The 13,895-nt window shown below is 38.2% G+C and overlaps 1 protein-coding gene across 2 annotated transcripts in view; it reads left to right on the top strand.

Annotated features, from left to right (window-relative positions):
- LOC120312805 (keratin, type I cytoskeletal 42-like) overlaps positions 1 to 13,435 on the top strand; it is a 35,000-nt gene extending 21,565 nt beyond the window's left edge. The window contains exons 2-9 of one of the 2 annotated variants that reach the window (XM_039354003.1): positions 3,450 to 3,629; positions 4,482 to 4,564; positions 5,109 to 5,265; positions 7,135 to 7,296; positions 8,132 to 8,257; positions 8,711 to 8,937; positions 10,909 to 11,039; positions 13,216 to 13,435. In XM_039354003.1, the coding sequence (XP_039209937.1) occupies positions 3,450 to 3,629; positions 4,482 to 4,564; positions 5,109 to 5,265; positions 7,135 to 7,296; positions 8,132 to 8,257; positions 8,711 to 8,937; positions 10,909 to 11,023 (1,050 nt within the window). In that variant the 3' untranslated portion in view covers positions 11,024 to 11,039; positions 13,216 to 13,435. Of the gene's footprint in view, positions 1 to 2,233; positions 3,630 to 4,481; positions 4,565 to 5,108; positions 5,266 to 7,134; positions 7,297 to 8,131; positions 8,258 to 8,710; positions 8,938 to 10,908; positions 11,040 to 13,215 lie in introns of those variants that run through there. The other variant, XM_039354002.1, reaches the window with a different exon arrangement.
- The last annotated feature ends 460 nt before the right edge of the window (positions 13,436 to 13,895 follow it).

Here is a 13,895-nt window from a genome sequence, read left to right as displayed (position 1 = left end):
GATTATATAGCCAACAATATTGCTGAGATATAATGTTCATAAAGAGAATAAGATTAATATCAAGGTAATGGCTTTGCCGAAATCAAATAAGTCAATAACTAAGAAACATATTTGAGAGTCATGTTATATTAGCCAAGCCATATGCATCTCAAGCAAAACCACAAAACATTGACATTTGAATTATTTTAGTGAAAGAGAAGAATAGTAGAGATTCAAATCAAAGATGAGAATAAATTGAGAAACAAGATAAGAAACAAAATGGAGGGCATCCAAACTGCTTTATAGGTGAGCAGGTTCTAGCTTTAGGTGGGCAGCTGTCATAACACTGTCATAATACTGCACTATCACTCCCATACAGAAGTATGGAGGAGATCTGTAATCGATTTGCTGCTTGAAATTCTTATAAAATTCTCTGCTTCATATTTTGATAAGTACTGAATTTTCACATGAATCATGCCACATTATTTATACTTTCATGAAGCAAATTCTAATGTTTGGCACTCCATGTTATTTTTCAGTTCTTTTATAGCTTGTTTTATTATTTGGGGTCAATACTGTAGTGTGATACCTGTGATAGCAGCTGATAACCTTCACTGGCAGAAAAGGATTTCTGGGTATGATTCTGATGCAGGCCCCTTTTGCATCATTAGATGGGAAAATAAGAAAATAAGAAGGATTAAAGTATGAGAACTATATAACTGGGTATACTACCTACATATCTAGGTGTAGAGACATTGAAATATCATTCAGTGTAAATGAAGAATACAGAATACAGATGCTAGTATGAAACAGTCAGGTGATCCTTGCCTCATTTAGAGATCATGACAATGATGCATAATCCAGGTCCTGATTTGGCATGCGATAGAAGGAATAAAAAGAGGTGCTAAAATGGATATGGTGTCTTATAGACAGCTACTTAGATGGGATGGACAAAACTGGCAGTTTAAATCACAGGAAGAGTTAGCACAAGAAAATATTATTTATTCTTGGTTCCAATATAGGCAACTAGTAGATAGATGGAAGGTGGATTGTAAGGTGGGTTTTCTTAGAGAAGATGAAAATTTTATTAAGCAAGTGAAGGATCAAAGACAAACCCACATTAAGAGGATTTATGGGGTTTTAGTTGAATTGGATTCAGAAACGGAACTAATTAAAGATTGTATGATCAGATGGGCGCAGAATTTTGGTGAGCCAGTTCCATTGGACACCTGGGAAACCATCTGGGTGAGAAATGTCAAATTTACACAAGCACAGAACTTAAGGGAGAATTTTTATAAAATGTTTTATAGATGGCACCTTGATCCACAAAAAATGTCTCTTATGTACCCTGACTTACAACCTAAATGTTGGAGATGTGGTTGTATGGACGCTACTTATTATCATATTTGGTGGTCGTGCAGAGAGATAAAAGCATTTTGGATTAAGATATGGTGGAATATCCAGAGAATTTTTAGAAGGAGGGTAAAATTTACTCCGCAATTATTTTTGTTGGGTATAGTTACTGATTGTGATACAAAGGAGGTTATATTGATGTTAAATTTGATTACAGCCGCGAGGCTGTTAGTAGGACAATATTGGAAGAAGGAATCTTTGCCTACATTGCAGGAGTGGTTTCTTAAAGTGTCTTATTTGGCGGAAATGGCAAAGATTTCGGCTTTTTTAAAGGAACAAACGCAAGAGAAATTTCTTGCTGTTTGGGATAAGTGGATAAAATTTATACAATTTAAACTGGATATAAAAAAATATTATATAGCCTTTTCATAATCTTTATTTTTATATATATACATATATATCTTAATGTTATATCTTTCTTTTTTTATAAACATAATTTTTTAATTGTTTTTTAATTAAGCCTATATTCTGCTCTGGGAAGCTCAGGGGGGGGAAGGGGGGTGTTTGGGTGGGGGTTGGGGAAGGGGGTTTTTGTTGTGTAATGTTTAGTTTTTTCTTTGTATATGTTGTTTTTTGTTTTTGTATTGTTTTGTTCTTTTTGTAAAACTTATAAAACTCTTTAATAAAAAAAAAAAAAATCCAGGTCCTGATTTGATGAGTTCACAGCAGGAAAATGAAATGAGATCACGTTCAACTGAGATCAAATAATTAAAACATCTATCTTCTGCCTATTCCATTAGAACATCAGGAGTAATGTCAGGCCATCTCTTAAATCTAGAAAATGACTGGCCCAAAGATAATTTCAATGACCAAATTTAAATTGGATTGTTTCTGGCCCAGACCCAGCATCTTAACCACTACATTATGCTGGCCTTCTCATAAAATGTCAAAAATGTGCAAAAAAAAAAAAAAAGGGGGGGGGGAGAAGAAGAAGAAAAAAAGAGGGGACTTTGAAAGCATGCAATATTTTTAAATGAGAAGTTCATGAGGATTTTTGGCTTAGTTCAGACTGAATTTTACCCCAGGCTTAAGTGGCATGAGTCTACATTGCAGGAAAATAATGAGGTTGGATCCGGAAAGCTATGTTTCCTCTTGCAGGCAAAAGAGCCTATTATTTATTGCAGCATTTCTGTTTGTTGCCAACTGTACTTCACAAAAACATACGCACTACCTTCCTATTTTTTTTTCCCAGGGAGCTGCTGACATGTGCAGCATCTTCTTTGAATCCCATTGCATCTGCCAGCACTTTGCCTTTGGGAATTTAGCTTTGGTCTGAATAATTATAGCATCCTGTATTATGAGTTTAGAAAGGGGGTGTGGGGAGAACCCCAGAAAAGAACTCTGGCAGAACAGGTGACACCCTTTGAAAAAAGTATAAATAGAGATAAGTGGGTAGTGGATTCAGCAATCTTACTTTGTGTCAAGTGGTGCCTCTTGCTTTCAGCTTAGCATTAAGGAATTTCTCTGCCACTATGAGCTGTGGTCCAAGACACACGGTCCTAACAGCTGGGAGAAACAGCAGTGGGAGCTGCAATCTTGGAGTGGGGGTTTCTTCTGTTGGCTCTGGGCGATATTCTTCATGTGGGCTAAACAACGAAAGAGCTAGCTTCTCTGGACGGAGTCATCTTGGGGGGAGAAGCCATTTCTCAACTGGCAGCTGCAGTGGGGCTTTTGTCAGTGGAGGACATGCTGGGACAAATGGTAACTTTGTGGCCACCTCTCACATGGGGACTTCTGCTGCTAGAAATGGTATGGTAGGTGGTGCTGGTGGTGGTCATGTAGGTGTGGTAGGTGGTATTCCTGGTGGTGTAGTAGGTGGTGCCCATGGTGGCCTAGTTGGTGCTGTACCAACTGCTGTAGTTAATGGCATGGGTGGTGTAGTTGGTGCTCCTCATGCTACTATGGTAGGTACTCCTTGTGGAGTGGTTGGAGCTGTCCCTGCTGGCATGGTAGGTGGCATGGCTCATCCAGGTGTTGTTGGTGGCATGGGTGGAACAGTTACTGGATTGATTGGAGAACCTGTTTGTGGAGGTATTTTCTCTAATCTTGATGGGAAGATGACCATGCAGAACCTCAATGATCGCCTGGCCAGCTATCTAGACAAAGTCCGATGCCTGGAAGAGGAAAATGCCGAGCTTGAGTGCCGAATCAGAGAATTTTATGCCAAGCAAGGCCCTCTGTCTGAACCAAAGGACTATACTCATTACCACCAGCAAATTGAAGATCTCAAAAACCAGGTAGACATCAGTTTTCAATCCATTTTTCATATTTTTCACATGTATTTGCTTGGGACAATTGCAGGTAATAGCATTCCTGCTCAACTAAAGTTCACAATGCTGTGAATTTATTTTGCTGATTTCTAAGGACCAGTTTATTCTTCTAATCATCATATATGACATATGAATCAATTAAATTTTGTAAAATATGTTCTTGTATTCTGATCTGTGAGGACATCCTGCTTTCCCAAAATAATGGTGGTGGGGTTTGATGATGTTTCCACATTATATGGATCCATTATATGGATTCTAGTGAATGCAGAAAATAACAAGAAAACTTAATTTCAAAAATCAACAACAGTTTATAATAGGTAGCACTCTAAGTTTATCTTAAGTTTATCTATAGATGCTGCTCCTACTGTATTATGTTGACATATTGAGCCAGTAAACCTTTTTTTAATTCAAGATTGTCTTGCTAGCATGGTACAAAGTCATCATGAAATGTAATATTTAATCAATTTTCTGCATGGAAGCAGTCACCATGGGAAAAAATTAAAGGCATCCCCAAGTTGTACAAGTTGATTTTTGGAAGAGGAGAATATTAGCTATGAATTAACTACATCTTGGTCACCACTTCCAATCATTTACAAACTGTAGGGGATTCCCACTCATGGGCTTGTTTGATTATTGTTTTATGCTTTCAAATAACAATTCAGATATAAACAAGCATGTATCCATAAGCAAAACAATGAAGCTTGTGTTAGTTTAATGAATATCTGATATGGGTGGCTAAACCTTAATGCTAAAACTTTACATGAAAGGCAAAATCAATGTAGATTCATCAATGGACTTGCATTTTTTCCATTTATCCAGCTTATTTGTGCAAGTGTGGAGAATAACAAACTCCTTCTGTGCATTGATAACAGCAAACTGACTGCTGATGATTTCAGATCCAAGTGAGTACTTTTCAGTAAATTAAGGCAGATAAACAAAAGAATATTTCTTTTATTGAAAGTGCAGGGCTACTTATGGAATTGCCTTGATGGCCACTGTGAGTCAGGCTGTTAGAGGAGAATGTCTTTCATTTTAGGCAATAAGGTGAAAAGAATCTTGCCATTCTCTATTTTGGGGTGTTACTTCTGCTACACCGCAGTTTTCCCTAAGTTGGAAATCCTTCAGATTTATCAGACTCAATTTCCAGAATACCTTAGGCAATATAATTATTGTTGAGAATTCTGGGAGCTGAAATTCTCTTAGGGTGCATCAGAGTTGGTAAAGTCTGTTGTAGGACAAGGAAAAGAAAATGTAGTTCAATGTGCCTGGAATAAAAACAAAGTGAATTCTAGCAGTGTTATACTCAATGAAATATTGTTGATTATTTGGTATCTTCCTTTATTTATATCTAAAGTTTATCTAATACGAGGTATGTTTGAAAATTTCCCTTGTCTAGGCCTGTAAGCTAACCAATAAAGCCTTCATTCCTTTTTTCTTATGGCTCAGGTATGAGACGGAATGCTGCCTCCGTCAGAATGTGGAGGCTGATATTAATGGACTGCATCAAATCCTGGATCAGCTGACTGCCTGCCGATCTGACCTGGATATACAGTGTGAGAACCTGCAAGATGAGCTATGCTGCCTAAGGAAAAACCATGAGGAGGTAAGGGTGATCATTTCCTCATTCAATAAAATCTAAATGCATCATGGAAAATAATGAATACCTTATTAAAAACGTCAATAAACTTCTTTCTGAGTCAGGGTGGGAAGTTATAGATGACTAGGACAGTGTTTCTCAGCCTTGGACTTTTGACAAAATGGCTGGCTGGGGAATCCTGGGAGTTGAAGTCCATACATATTCAAGTGTCCAAGGTTGAAAAACACAAATAACCACCCGATTGCAGTTTCTTCAATTTAATGCTGCAATTCGGCAATTCAGCATTCAGAGCCGTGGTAGTGCAGTGGTTAGAATGCAGTACTGCAGGCTACTTCTGCTGACTGCCGACTGCCAGTGGGTTGACACAGCCTTCCGACTTTTGAGGTCACTAAAATGAGGACCCAGATTGTTGGGGGCCATATGCTGACTCCGTAAACCGCTTAGAGAGGGCTGGAAAGCACTGTGAAGAGGTATATAAGTCTAAGTGCTATTGCTATTATATAGAGATCCACAATTTCATCACCTCTGTGTTAGGAGGATAGACTATTTTACTGAGTTCTATCCAGCAGAGATGTCCATATTGCAAAGAATAATGATTAAATGAAGTTTGTAAAGATGAACCTTAACTAAAACCTCTGAAATTATTATTTGATCTGTTTTGCTAATGGGGACATGACAATTAAGGATCTTGCCATTTCACTAATATGGTATACTTATACACATCATGCACTGCTATTTAATATCACAATCAGTGTATTAGCAAATTAGCAACAAGATACCTGGTGGTACCATTGCATTCTTTGCACCCTAAAATTATCTGTGCATCCCCCTCCAAATAAATAAAATATACAATATAAAAAATTAGAACAGCCAAAGGTTCATAAATTACTAGGCTTTGGAATTCCTGAATGAGATGATATATGAAGTCAAAATATCTCCCAGTTGACATTTCTATAAACTCATATGATATCTGACAATGCAAACAAATTTTATCTGTTTGTAAATTAAACAAAGTGGAGTAGGCAGGACTGGAATAGATTTCTAGCCACTGTCTATGGCAATGAATAATATCACATAACTTTCAAGATGGGGAGATCCAGGTTTTAATTCTTCCTTAGCCATAGGAGTCAGCTGAGAGACCATAGGCACTTCACACTTTTTCAGCCCTGATTAAAATAATAAAAAAATAATTTACCAATCTTCATCTTGCAGTGAATTGATTTGGGAAGATGATGATGTTACCTAGTTTGGGTAGTGAAACATCTGCAAGCAAACAATCAAGCTCAGAGAGTACCAAGGACTCCTCAAAGACTAATATTTACTGTTGCTTGCAAACAAACAATTTGCACGGATACATTGGTTGGGGAAGGGGACAACATTTTCTATTTATATATGTCTGTATATATGTGTATTCTAAGACAAAAATGGAGAGATTTGCAGATGTTGTTGGACTAATTTCTATCAACTTCAGTCAACATGTCTCATTCAGTAGAAACAATAACGAAAATTGTATTTCAACAACAATCAAAGGGTTACAGGGTCACCAATCATTCTTACCTCAAAACTGAGCTATCTAGACGCCCTTCCAGTCACTGAAGAAAATCTTTCCTTTTTAGTTGAACAGCAATATATCTCTGGGGAAATGATCTGCAAATTCTTCCTTTCATTTGTATCATCATTGCTATTGACACGTTTTAAACTGGGGGACTGGTACAATCTCAGAAACAATACAGCTCACCTCTTTGGGGTTGATTTGCCCTTTATAGTCTCCATCAACTTCGGTTAACCATGTTGCTAGAAAGTTCACTTGGGGTAAGGTGAGTTGAGCAGAAAAAGAAAGGTCCAAATACCAAGCACTTTCTTTTTTTTGAGTAGGAAGTTGCCTGCCTGAAGAACCAGGCCTCTGGAGATGTCAGTGTGGAAGTGAATGCCTGTCCTGGGCCAGATCTGAAGAAAATCCTGGAGGAGATGAGATGCAAATATGAATCAATGATTGAAGGAAACCGCAAGGAAGTAGAAGCATGGTATGAATCCAAGGTAAGTGAAATGTCAGTTTTCTTAACCTGGAACATTTTAGGTGTGCTTGACCAACTCTCATATCCGCCAAATAGCATGGGAATTGAATTGCAACATCTCTGAAGTCCTATAGAATAGCATTGTTTTGTAGAATTTTTTTGGAGTGGCTGTAATTTTTTGATTACCCTGCAAAGTCTTAATTGGAGAAAGATGGTTCTGCAAATAGCTGTGTCCAATCCATGAAAGGCTTTATGGGTCATAACCAGCACTTTGAATTGCATCTGGAAAACAACAGTAAATAACACAACTAGAAAAATAGAGGCACCTCAAGTCTTATCAAGATAAACCCTTGATAAGGTACAGTTTCAGAGTGGTCTTTAAAGACAGAAAACACATTGCAGAAGTCCAAATGGGAGGTGACAATAGTTAACTGACCATGAGAAACAACTATTAGTCCAGAAAAAGGTGCAACTGATACACAAGGTGAATCTGTACAAAAGCCCTTCTAGCCACAAGAACTATGAGCTGAAAAGGGCTCCTAGATAGTAAACCAATTCCATTTGGGAAGTACAATCCCATCAAGACAGAAAATCTCTGAAAATTATTGGTTCCTGAATACGAATCCACTATGGTTGAAGCTGAACTTTTTCTTCCCCATCTAAACTCTTACAAGCTTCTTAGCACATAGATGATGACAGACAGACAGACAGACAGACAGAGGAAAGGCAGTCAGTCAGTCAGTCCAAATCCTGTTTGGAATTTTTTTCCCCTGAAACTTTATTTGATAGGATTAACTCGAGAGTTAAACTGCATATATTGCTCATCTATGTATCTCTCTTAACTTTATGCACTCCAGATTGAGGAGGTGAATCGTGATGTCTGCACCAGCAGTCAGGAGATTGAAGAAAGCAACAACAAGGTCACTGAATTAAGACGCCAACTACAAGCCCTGGAGATTGAATATGATGCTCAGTGCAGCCTGGTAAGAGATTGAGAATTTTTGTAGAGTTGGAGGGTAGAATAAACTGCAACAGGCAGTGCACGGTTGCATCATGTATATGCAAAGCCCACTTTGTGTTGGTTATTTTCTCTCATTCCCAGCCTAATAATCAGGCTCTGGTTAAAATTATATTCTCAAGTATGCAGTCTTGATTTGACAGAGAAAAAATGAATCATAAATGCAATAACCCATATATTATTAAGCAGGTAGGGGATGGTCAAAGCAGAAATGGGAGATTGCAGATATGATCACAATCAATGCAGTTGTTAGGTTGCCTACAAAGAGTGATTAAAAAAAGCCTCTTTGATCCTTAAGAAACAGGTTAAACCTTGCATTCAGCTTCATGTTGTACTTTTGCAGACTCTCAGAATCCTGTTAAATCATTCCCACTGGACCTCTTGTCTTATAATGACTGTGTTCTCTTTTATTTGTCAGAGGGACACCCTAGAAAGTTCCCTGGGTGAAACTGAGCTTCGCTACAACAGCCATTTGGCTGAACTCCAGGAGCGCATCTCCTGTCTGGAGCAGCAGTTGGCAGAACTGCGGTCAGAAATGGAATGCCAGAACCACGACTACACAGAGCTCCTGGATGTCAAAAGCCGCTTGGAGAAGGAGATTGCCACCTACCGGGGCTTGCTGGAAGGGGGGCAACATGACATTGTGTGAGTAGCATCCAGAAATGATGGGGCACCCAATAAACAGATGGAATTTTTAGTTAAAATAAAATAGGGGACTAGTCGAGGGGATTGACATTTGGTGAATTGTGGACACTTGGTGTTGCAGGATCCAATCTGGGTTGGTTACCAGGACCAGAGGTTAGTCATCTTCATGGCTCTAGCATCTTCTCTAGCAGAGAAGTTCCCTGAAGATGGGCTCCAGCATGAGTCTGAAAGCCTGGATGACTAAACTTCTTATCTGGATGACAGACCCAGATTGGATCCTGCAGCATTATCCTGAGACATGTATATTCACACTTGGTGTTCTTTAAGTAGAAGGGCTTGTATAGAATGACCAATGAACTGGAAAATTTCAGGTGTACCATATTGCTGTTTTAGGAAAAATATATCGTTCTTCCATTTATAGCAAGATTACACAAGGGAAGCCCAGGGCACATATGGCCACCAAAACCAGGGAGTAATGTCTCCAGGGTTATTCCAAAAATTTCTGCTGATTGATTGCTGCTGCAAAATATTACATAAATGCTTTAACTTTGAAGGATTTAGCTATAGTTTTAAATACAGTAGGACAACATTAATCCTTATTCCTTCTTTGTCTTGGCTCTTTTGGGGTTCTCCTCACTTTTACTCTTCAGAGGTCAATGTGGTTCCTACTCCCCAATCTAGAATAGGGAAATTTCTGAGAAAATGAATGACTGATGCTTGACAATATTATTATGTTGTTAGGCTGGGAGGCAGGTTAGATATATGAAAAATTATAGATTACAACCAGCCGCATTGACAAGGGGACCTCCTAAAATGAAGATGGTTACATAGTCACATCAAATTTTTAACTAATCCGCTGCTGCTGACCCTGACTTTTAGTCTTATTCATATATGTATCTTGGGAAGCTCATTTCTTCTTAAGCCAACCAACCCCCTAGATTTTTGTGATGTTGAAAACATTGCTCAAAGTTTGTGAAATAGCATAAAATGCTATTGACAGCTTAGAATTTTCTGTTCTTATTAGTAATCCTTACCTTACCATTATTTTATTTATTCCCATTCACCAAGGTCCACTGCCTTACCTCCACAGGAATAGGTAATAAAGCCTAACAGAATCTATACACTTTAAAACTACCCTTGGGTAGTGTTTAAATTAGAGGAAAATATGGCTTTAACATGGGTTCACCTAAATACCTAATGGCTAGGCTTGAGAAAAGAATGACTGCTTTATTTTATTGTTTTATCATTGTTTTAACTTTGCACGCCGCCCTGAGTCCTTTGGGATTGGGCGGCATATAAACACTGAAAATAAATAAATAAAATAAATAAGAAGGCAGCATCAAGGAACACAGCAGAAATATGGTGTTGCCAGGGCACGTTGGCAGGTGATTAGGGGTAAGTGGGAAAGGCCTCAAGATACTACTGCTAGACTGGATGGTCTCTGACGAGGTCCATGGCAAGGAAGCTGCAATAGTAGAATATGCCTTGGGAAAGGATTTGGACTAATCAGTCTCTAAGAAATTTACCAGCCCTTACCATCTGTAATTCTGTGATTCTATTTTGGGTTTCTGGCATAATGGACCCAACAAGAGATGAATGATAAATCTACAAGCATTGCTTTGAAACATGATACTGTATATTTTTGCTTCTGCTCCTTGGACAAGTGTCCAGACAAAATTTCTCAACAAAAGTGAAGTTTTCAGAAGGCTGAAAGGCAAATTTTGTTAAGTTGAAGCTGTCAATTGACTAAATTTCTGTAGTAAGGAAAAAATAATGTATTTTGAGACCATCCTCTCTTAATGGATGCTAAGAAGTTCAGGCAACTCTCACTTTCACCTAATTTTTTTTTTTTCAGTTAGATGGGAAAACAGCTAATAGCCAAGATGTTGGTTGTGTGTCTGTCACTGAACCTTGGTTTGTAGCAAATAATTCATTTTTAAGTTAATATTTTTCCCTTCCCCTCCCCTACAGTGGTGGAGGAGGAATCAGTAGAAACAGCAGCACAGCAGGTGCAAGATCCAGTGAAGCTCGGACATCCCACACTTATGTGACCCATTCATGCCATGGAGCCCATTTGCATCACTAGAGCACATAAACATGAGGTCAGAAGCATTTTTTCTTGTTTGAAAAAAAGGGTGAAAACTTGGTGGGATTTTATCATCAATGTCATGTATTAGGAGCTCCTAGGTCAAGGCCGGAGTAAAATATCAGAGAGGAGCCCCCAAGAAATTTGAGCTGTAGGTTGTATAAAATATAGTTGACAGACCAGAACTGGATGCAATAATTCATAACTATAATCTCTGAAGCACCTTGTTTAATTAGATAAAGCAATGTAAAGTTATTCCTCAAATTACAACCATTCATTTACCAACCATTTGAAGTTAAAATGGTACTGGAAAAAATGACTTATGAGCAGTCCTTGTACCTACAACTCTCACAGAATCTCCATGGTCAGGTGACAAAAATTTGGATGCTTGGCAACTGGCATGAATTTACAATGGTTGTGGCATTCCAGGGTCATATGATTACCATTTACAACCTTTCCAGTGGCTTCTGATGAGCAAAGTCAATAAGGGAAGCTGGATTTGCTTAAAAACCACAAGATTCATTTAACAATGCAGCAATTTGCTTAGCAGTCATGGAGAAAAAGATCATAATATTGGATGCAACTCAATGAACAACTACCTTGCTTAGCAATGGAAATTCTGGTTCCAGTAAGTCAAAGGCACTCTGTAAACACAAATATTCCCATCTGAAAGCTTTCAGTCGATTCCAAACTAAAACCTACTTTCCCTTTATTTCATGGGAAATAAATTTGAAAATCAGAAAGGGGTTAATCATTTAATTTAATTAATTTCTTCATTCACATTTATGAAGCAGGAAAATTTCTTATAAGTTGTATATCGGTACAACACAGTGCTAGGCTGCATTAACAGAGGGATAGAATCAAGATCCTGTGAAGTATTAATACCACTCTTCAATGCCTTGGTAAGGCCACACTTGGAATACTGCATCCAGTTTTGGTCACCACGATGTAAAAAAGATGTTGAGACTCTAGAAAGAGTACAGAGAAGAGCAACAAAGATGATTAGGGACTGGAGGCTAAAACATATAAGGAACGGTTGCTAGAATTGGGTATGTCTAGTTTAACGAAGAGAAGGACAAGGGGGGACATGATAGCAGTATTCCAATATCTCAGGGGCTGCCATAAAGAAGAGGGAATTAAGCTATTTTCCAAAGCACCTGAAGGCAGTACAAGAAGCAACGGGTGGAAACTCATCAAGGAGAGAAGCAACCTAGAACTAAGGAGACACTTCCTGACAGTGAGAACAATTAATCAGTGGAACAGCTTGCCTCCAGAAGCAGTAAATGCTCCAACACTGGAAGTTTTTAAGAAGAGACTGGACAGCCATTTGTCCGAAATAGCGTAGGGTTTCCTGCCCGAGCAGGGGGTTGGACTAGATGACCTCCAAGGTCCCTTCCAACTTTACTACTATTACTATTACTAACTAGAACACCTGCACTCATACTTACTAATCCAATTTAGACTTGATTCCATTTGCTAGGCATTTTCTTTTTCAAGTTTAAGGAATGAAATAAAATGAAGAGGGGAAACCCTATGCCAGCAATGAACAAGTCTGAAAAATTCTATGAAAAATATAAATACATGTTTTTTTAAAAATAGTGAGACGGTCTCATAAGAATGACTAAAAATATTGTTGTTAAACACAAATGGTTTTTCTAAGCCCTTCATCAACTCCAGCTATGACAATAGCAGTATTACTGAAAAAGCCCTCTGGAAAGATGGGAAGCAGGGAGCCTGCAGGCCATAAGCATGAATAGATGGGAAGCAGGGAGCCTGCAGGCCATAACAGAAAGGGCTCTATGGCAAATGTGATGGCATTCACATGCACCTCCTTTCTCCTTTCCGGGTCCTAGCTTTTTGGATTTCTTAAAACTCCCATCTGTTTGTAACACTATCTTTCATTGAACTGAATGACAACTGGTGGAAAATATACTGGCCATGAAAACATTCCCTTCAATAAATTTCCTGAAACATATCAAGAGCAACAAAGACAGCATTTGAAAACAGTTTTCTTTCAACCTCAGCTCAGCCACATCCAGTTGAGTCTTCTTGTATAAATATTGGGAGCTTCCAAAATATATTGCATGTTACTTAAATTTCCTAAAATTTTCTATTGATTTGAACAATTATGTACAGTAGCATTGGCATCTTTTTCTTTCTAGTAATTTCATCTTGTTTCTCTTTATCTTCAGACAACTGTAGGAGAAGGGGCAGAGGGTCCCTTGCCCCAAGAAGCATTCCTGATAGTTCTTCCAACCTTCTATTGCTTACTATCTCATGTATTTTCAAAGCGGATGTGAGGGCATCTACTCCACTATCTCCTGCTGAGTCTTTCCCATTTTTCTGCAAGATAGCATTGTTTTTTACCTAATAAGTATCAGTGCCGTGGTTGCCTATCCTCTGACCACTGAAAACAATTAAAATGTCCAAAATAAATCTGCTTTGCTATTGTTGACATCAAAGGCCTCTGTGTACTAGACGTGTTTTTTTTTAAATCAAAAATAAACATGTTAATAAGGCCAACCACCCAGTCACTTTAAGAAAAGAAAGTAGCCAAAGACTTTCATAGCCTATCAGTTCTTTCACTAAGAGTAACAAAAAGATATAAATTGTAATATGTTTGCACCTATACAAAATTTATGGATATTTATCTTGTAAATTAACAGAAACTTAGAAGAATACACATGTCTATTAATATAGGAGAGAATGCCATAATGCAATCAGTTGGTTTCCATACATATAATCACTGTGTTTCCAGAATTGGGAAACAGGACTTATCTTTCATGCTTCTGCTAGACCAGGGGTCTTCGAACTTGGCCCTTTTATGACTTGTGGATTTCAACTCCCAGAATTCCTCAGCCAGCATGCCTGG

The sequence above is a fragment of the Crotalus tigris genome, unplaced genomic scaffold (assembly GCF_016545835.1).
Source record: "Crotalus tigris isolate CLP2741 ecotype Arizona unplaced genomic scaffold, ASM1654583v1 scf7180000018544.1747854, whole genome shotgun sequence".
Taxonomy (NCBI): domain Eukaryota; kingdom Metazoa; phylum Chordata; class Lepidosauria; order Squamata; family Viperidae; genus Crotalus; species Crotalus tigris.
Note: the sequence above shows the minus strand (reverse complement) of the source record. Positions and strands in the feature narration are given on the sequence as shown.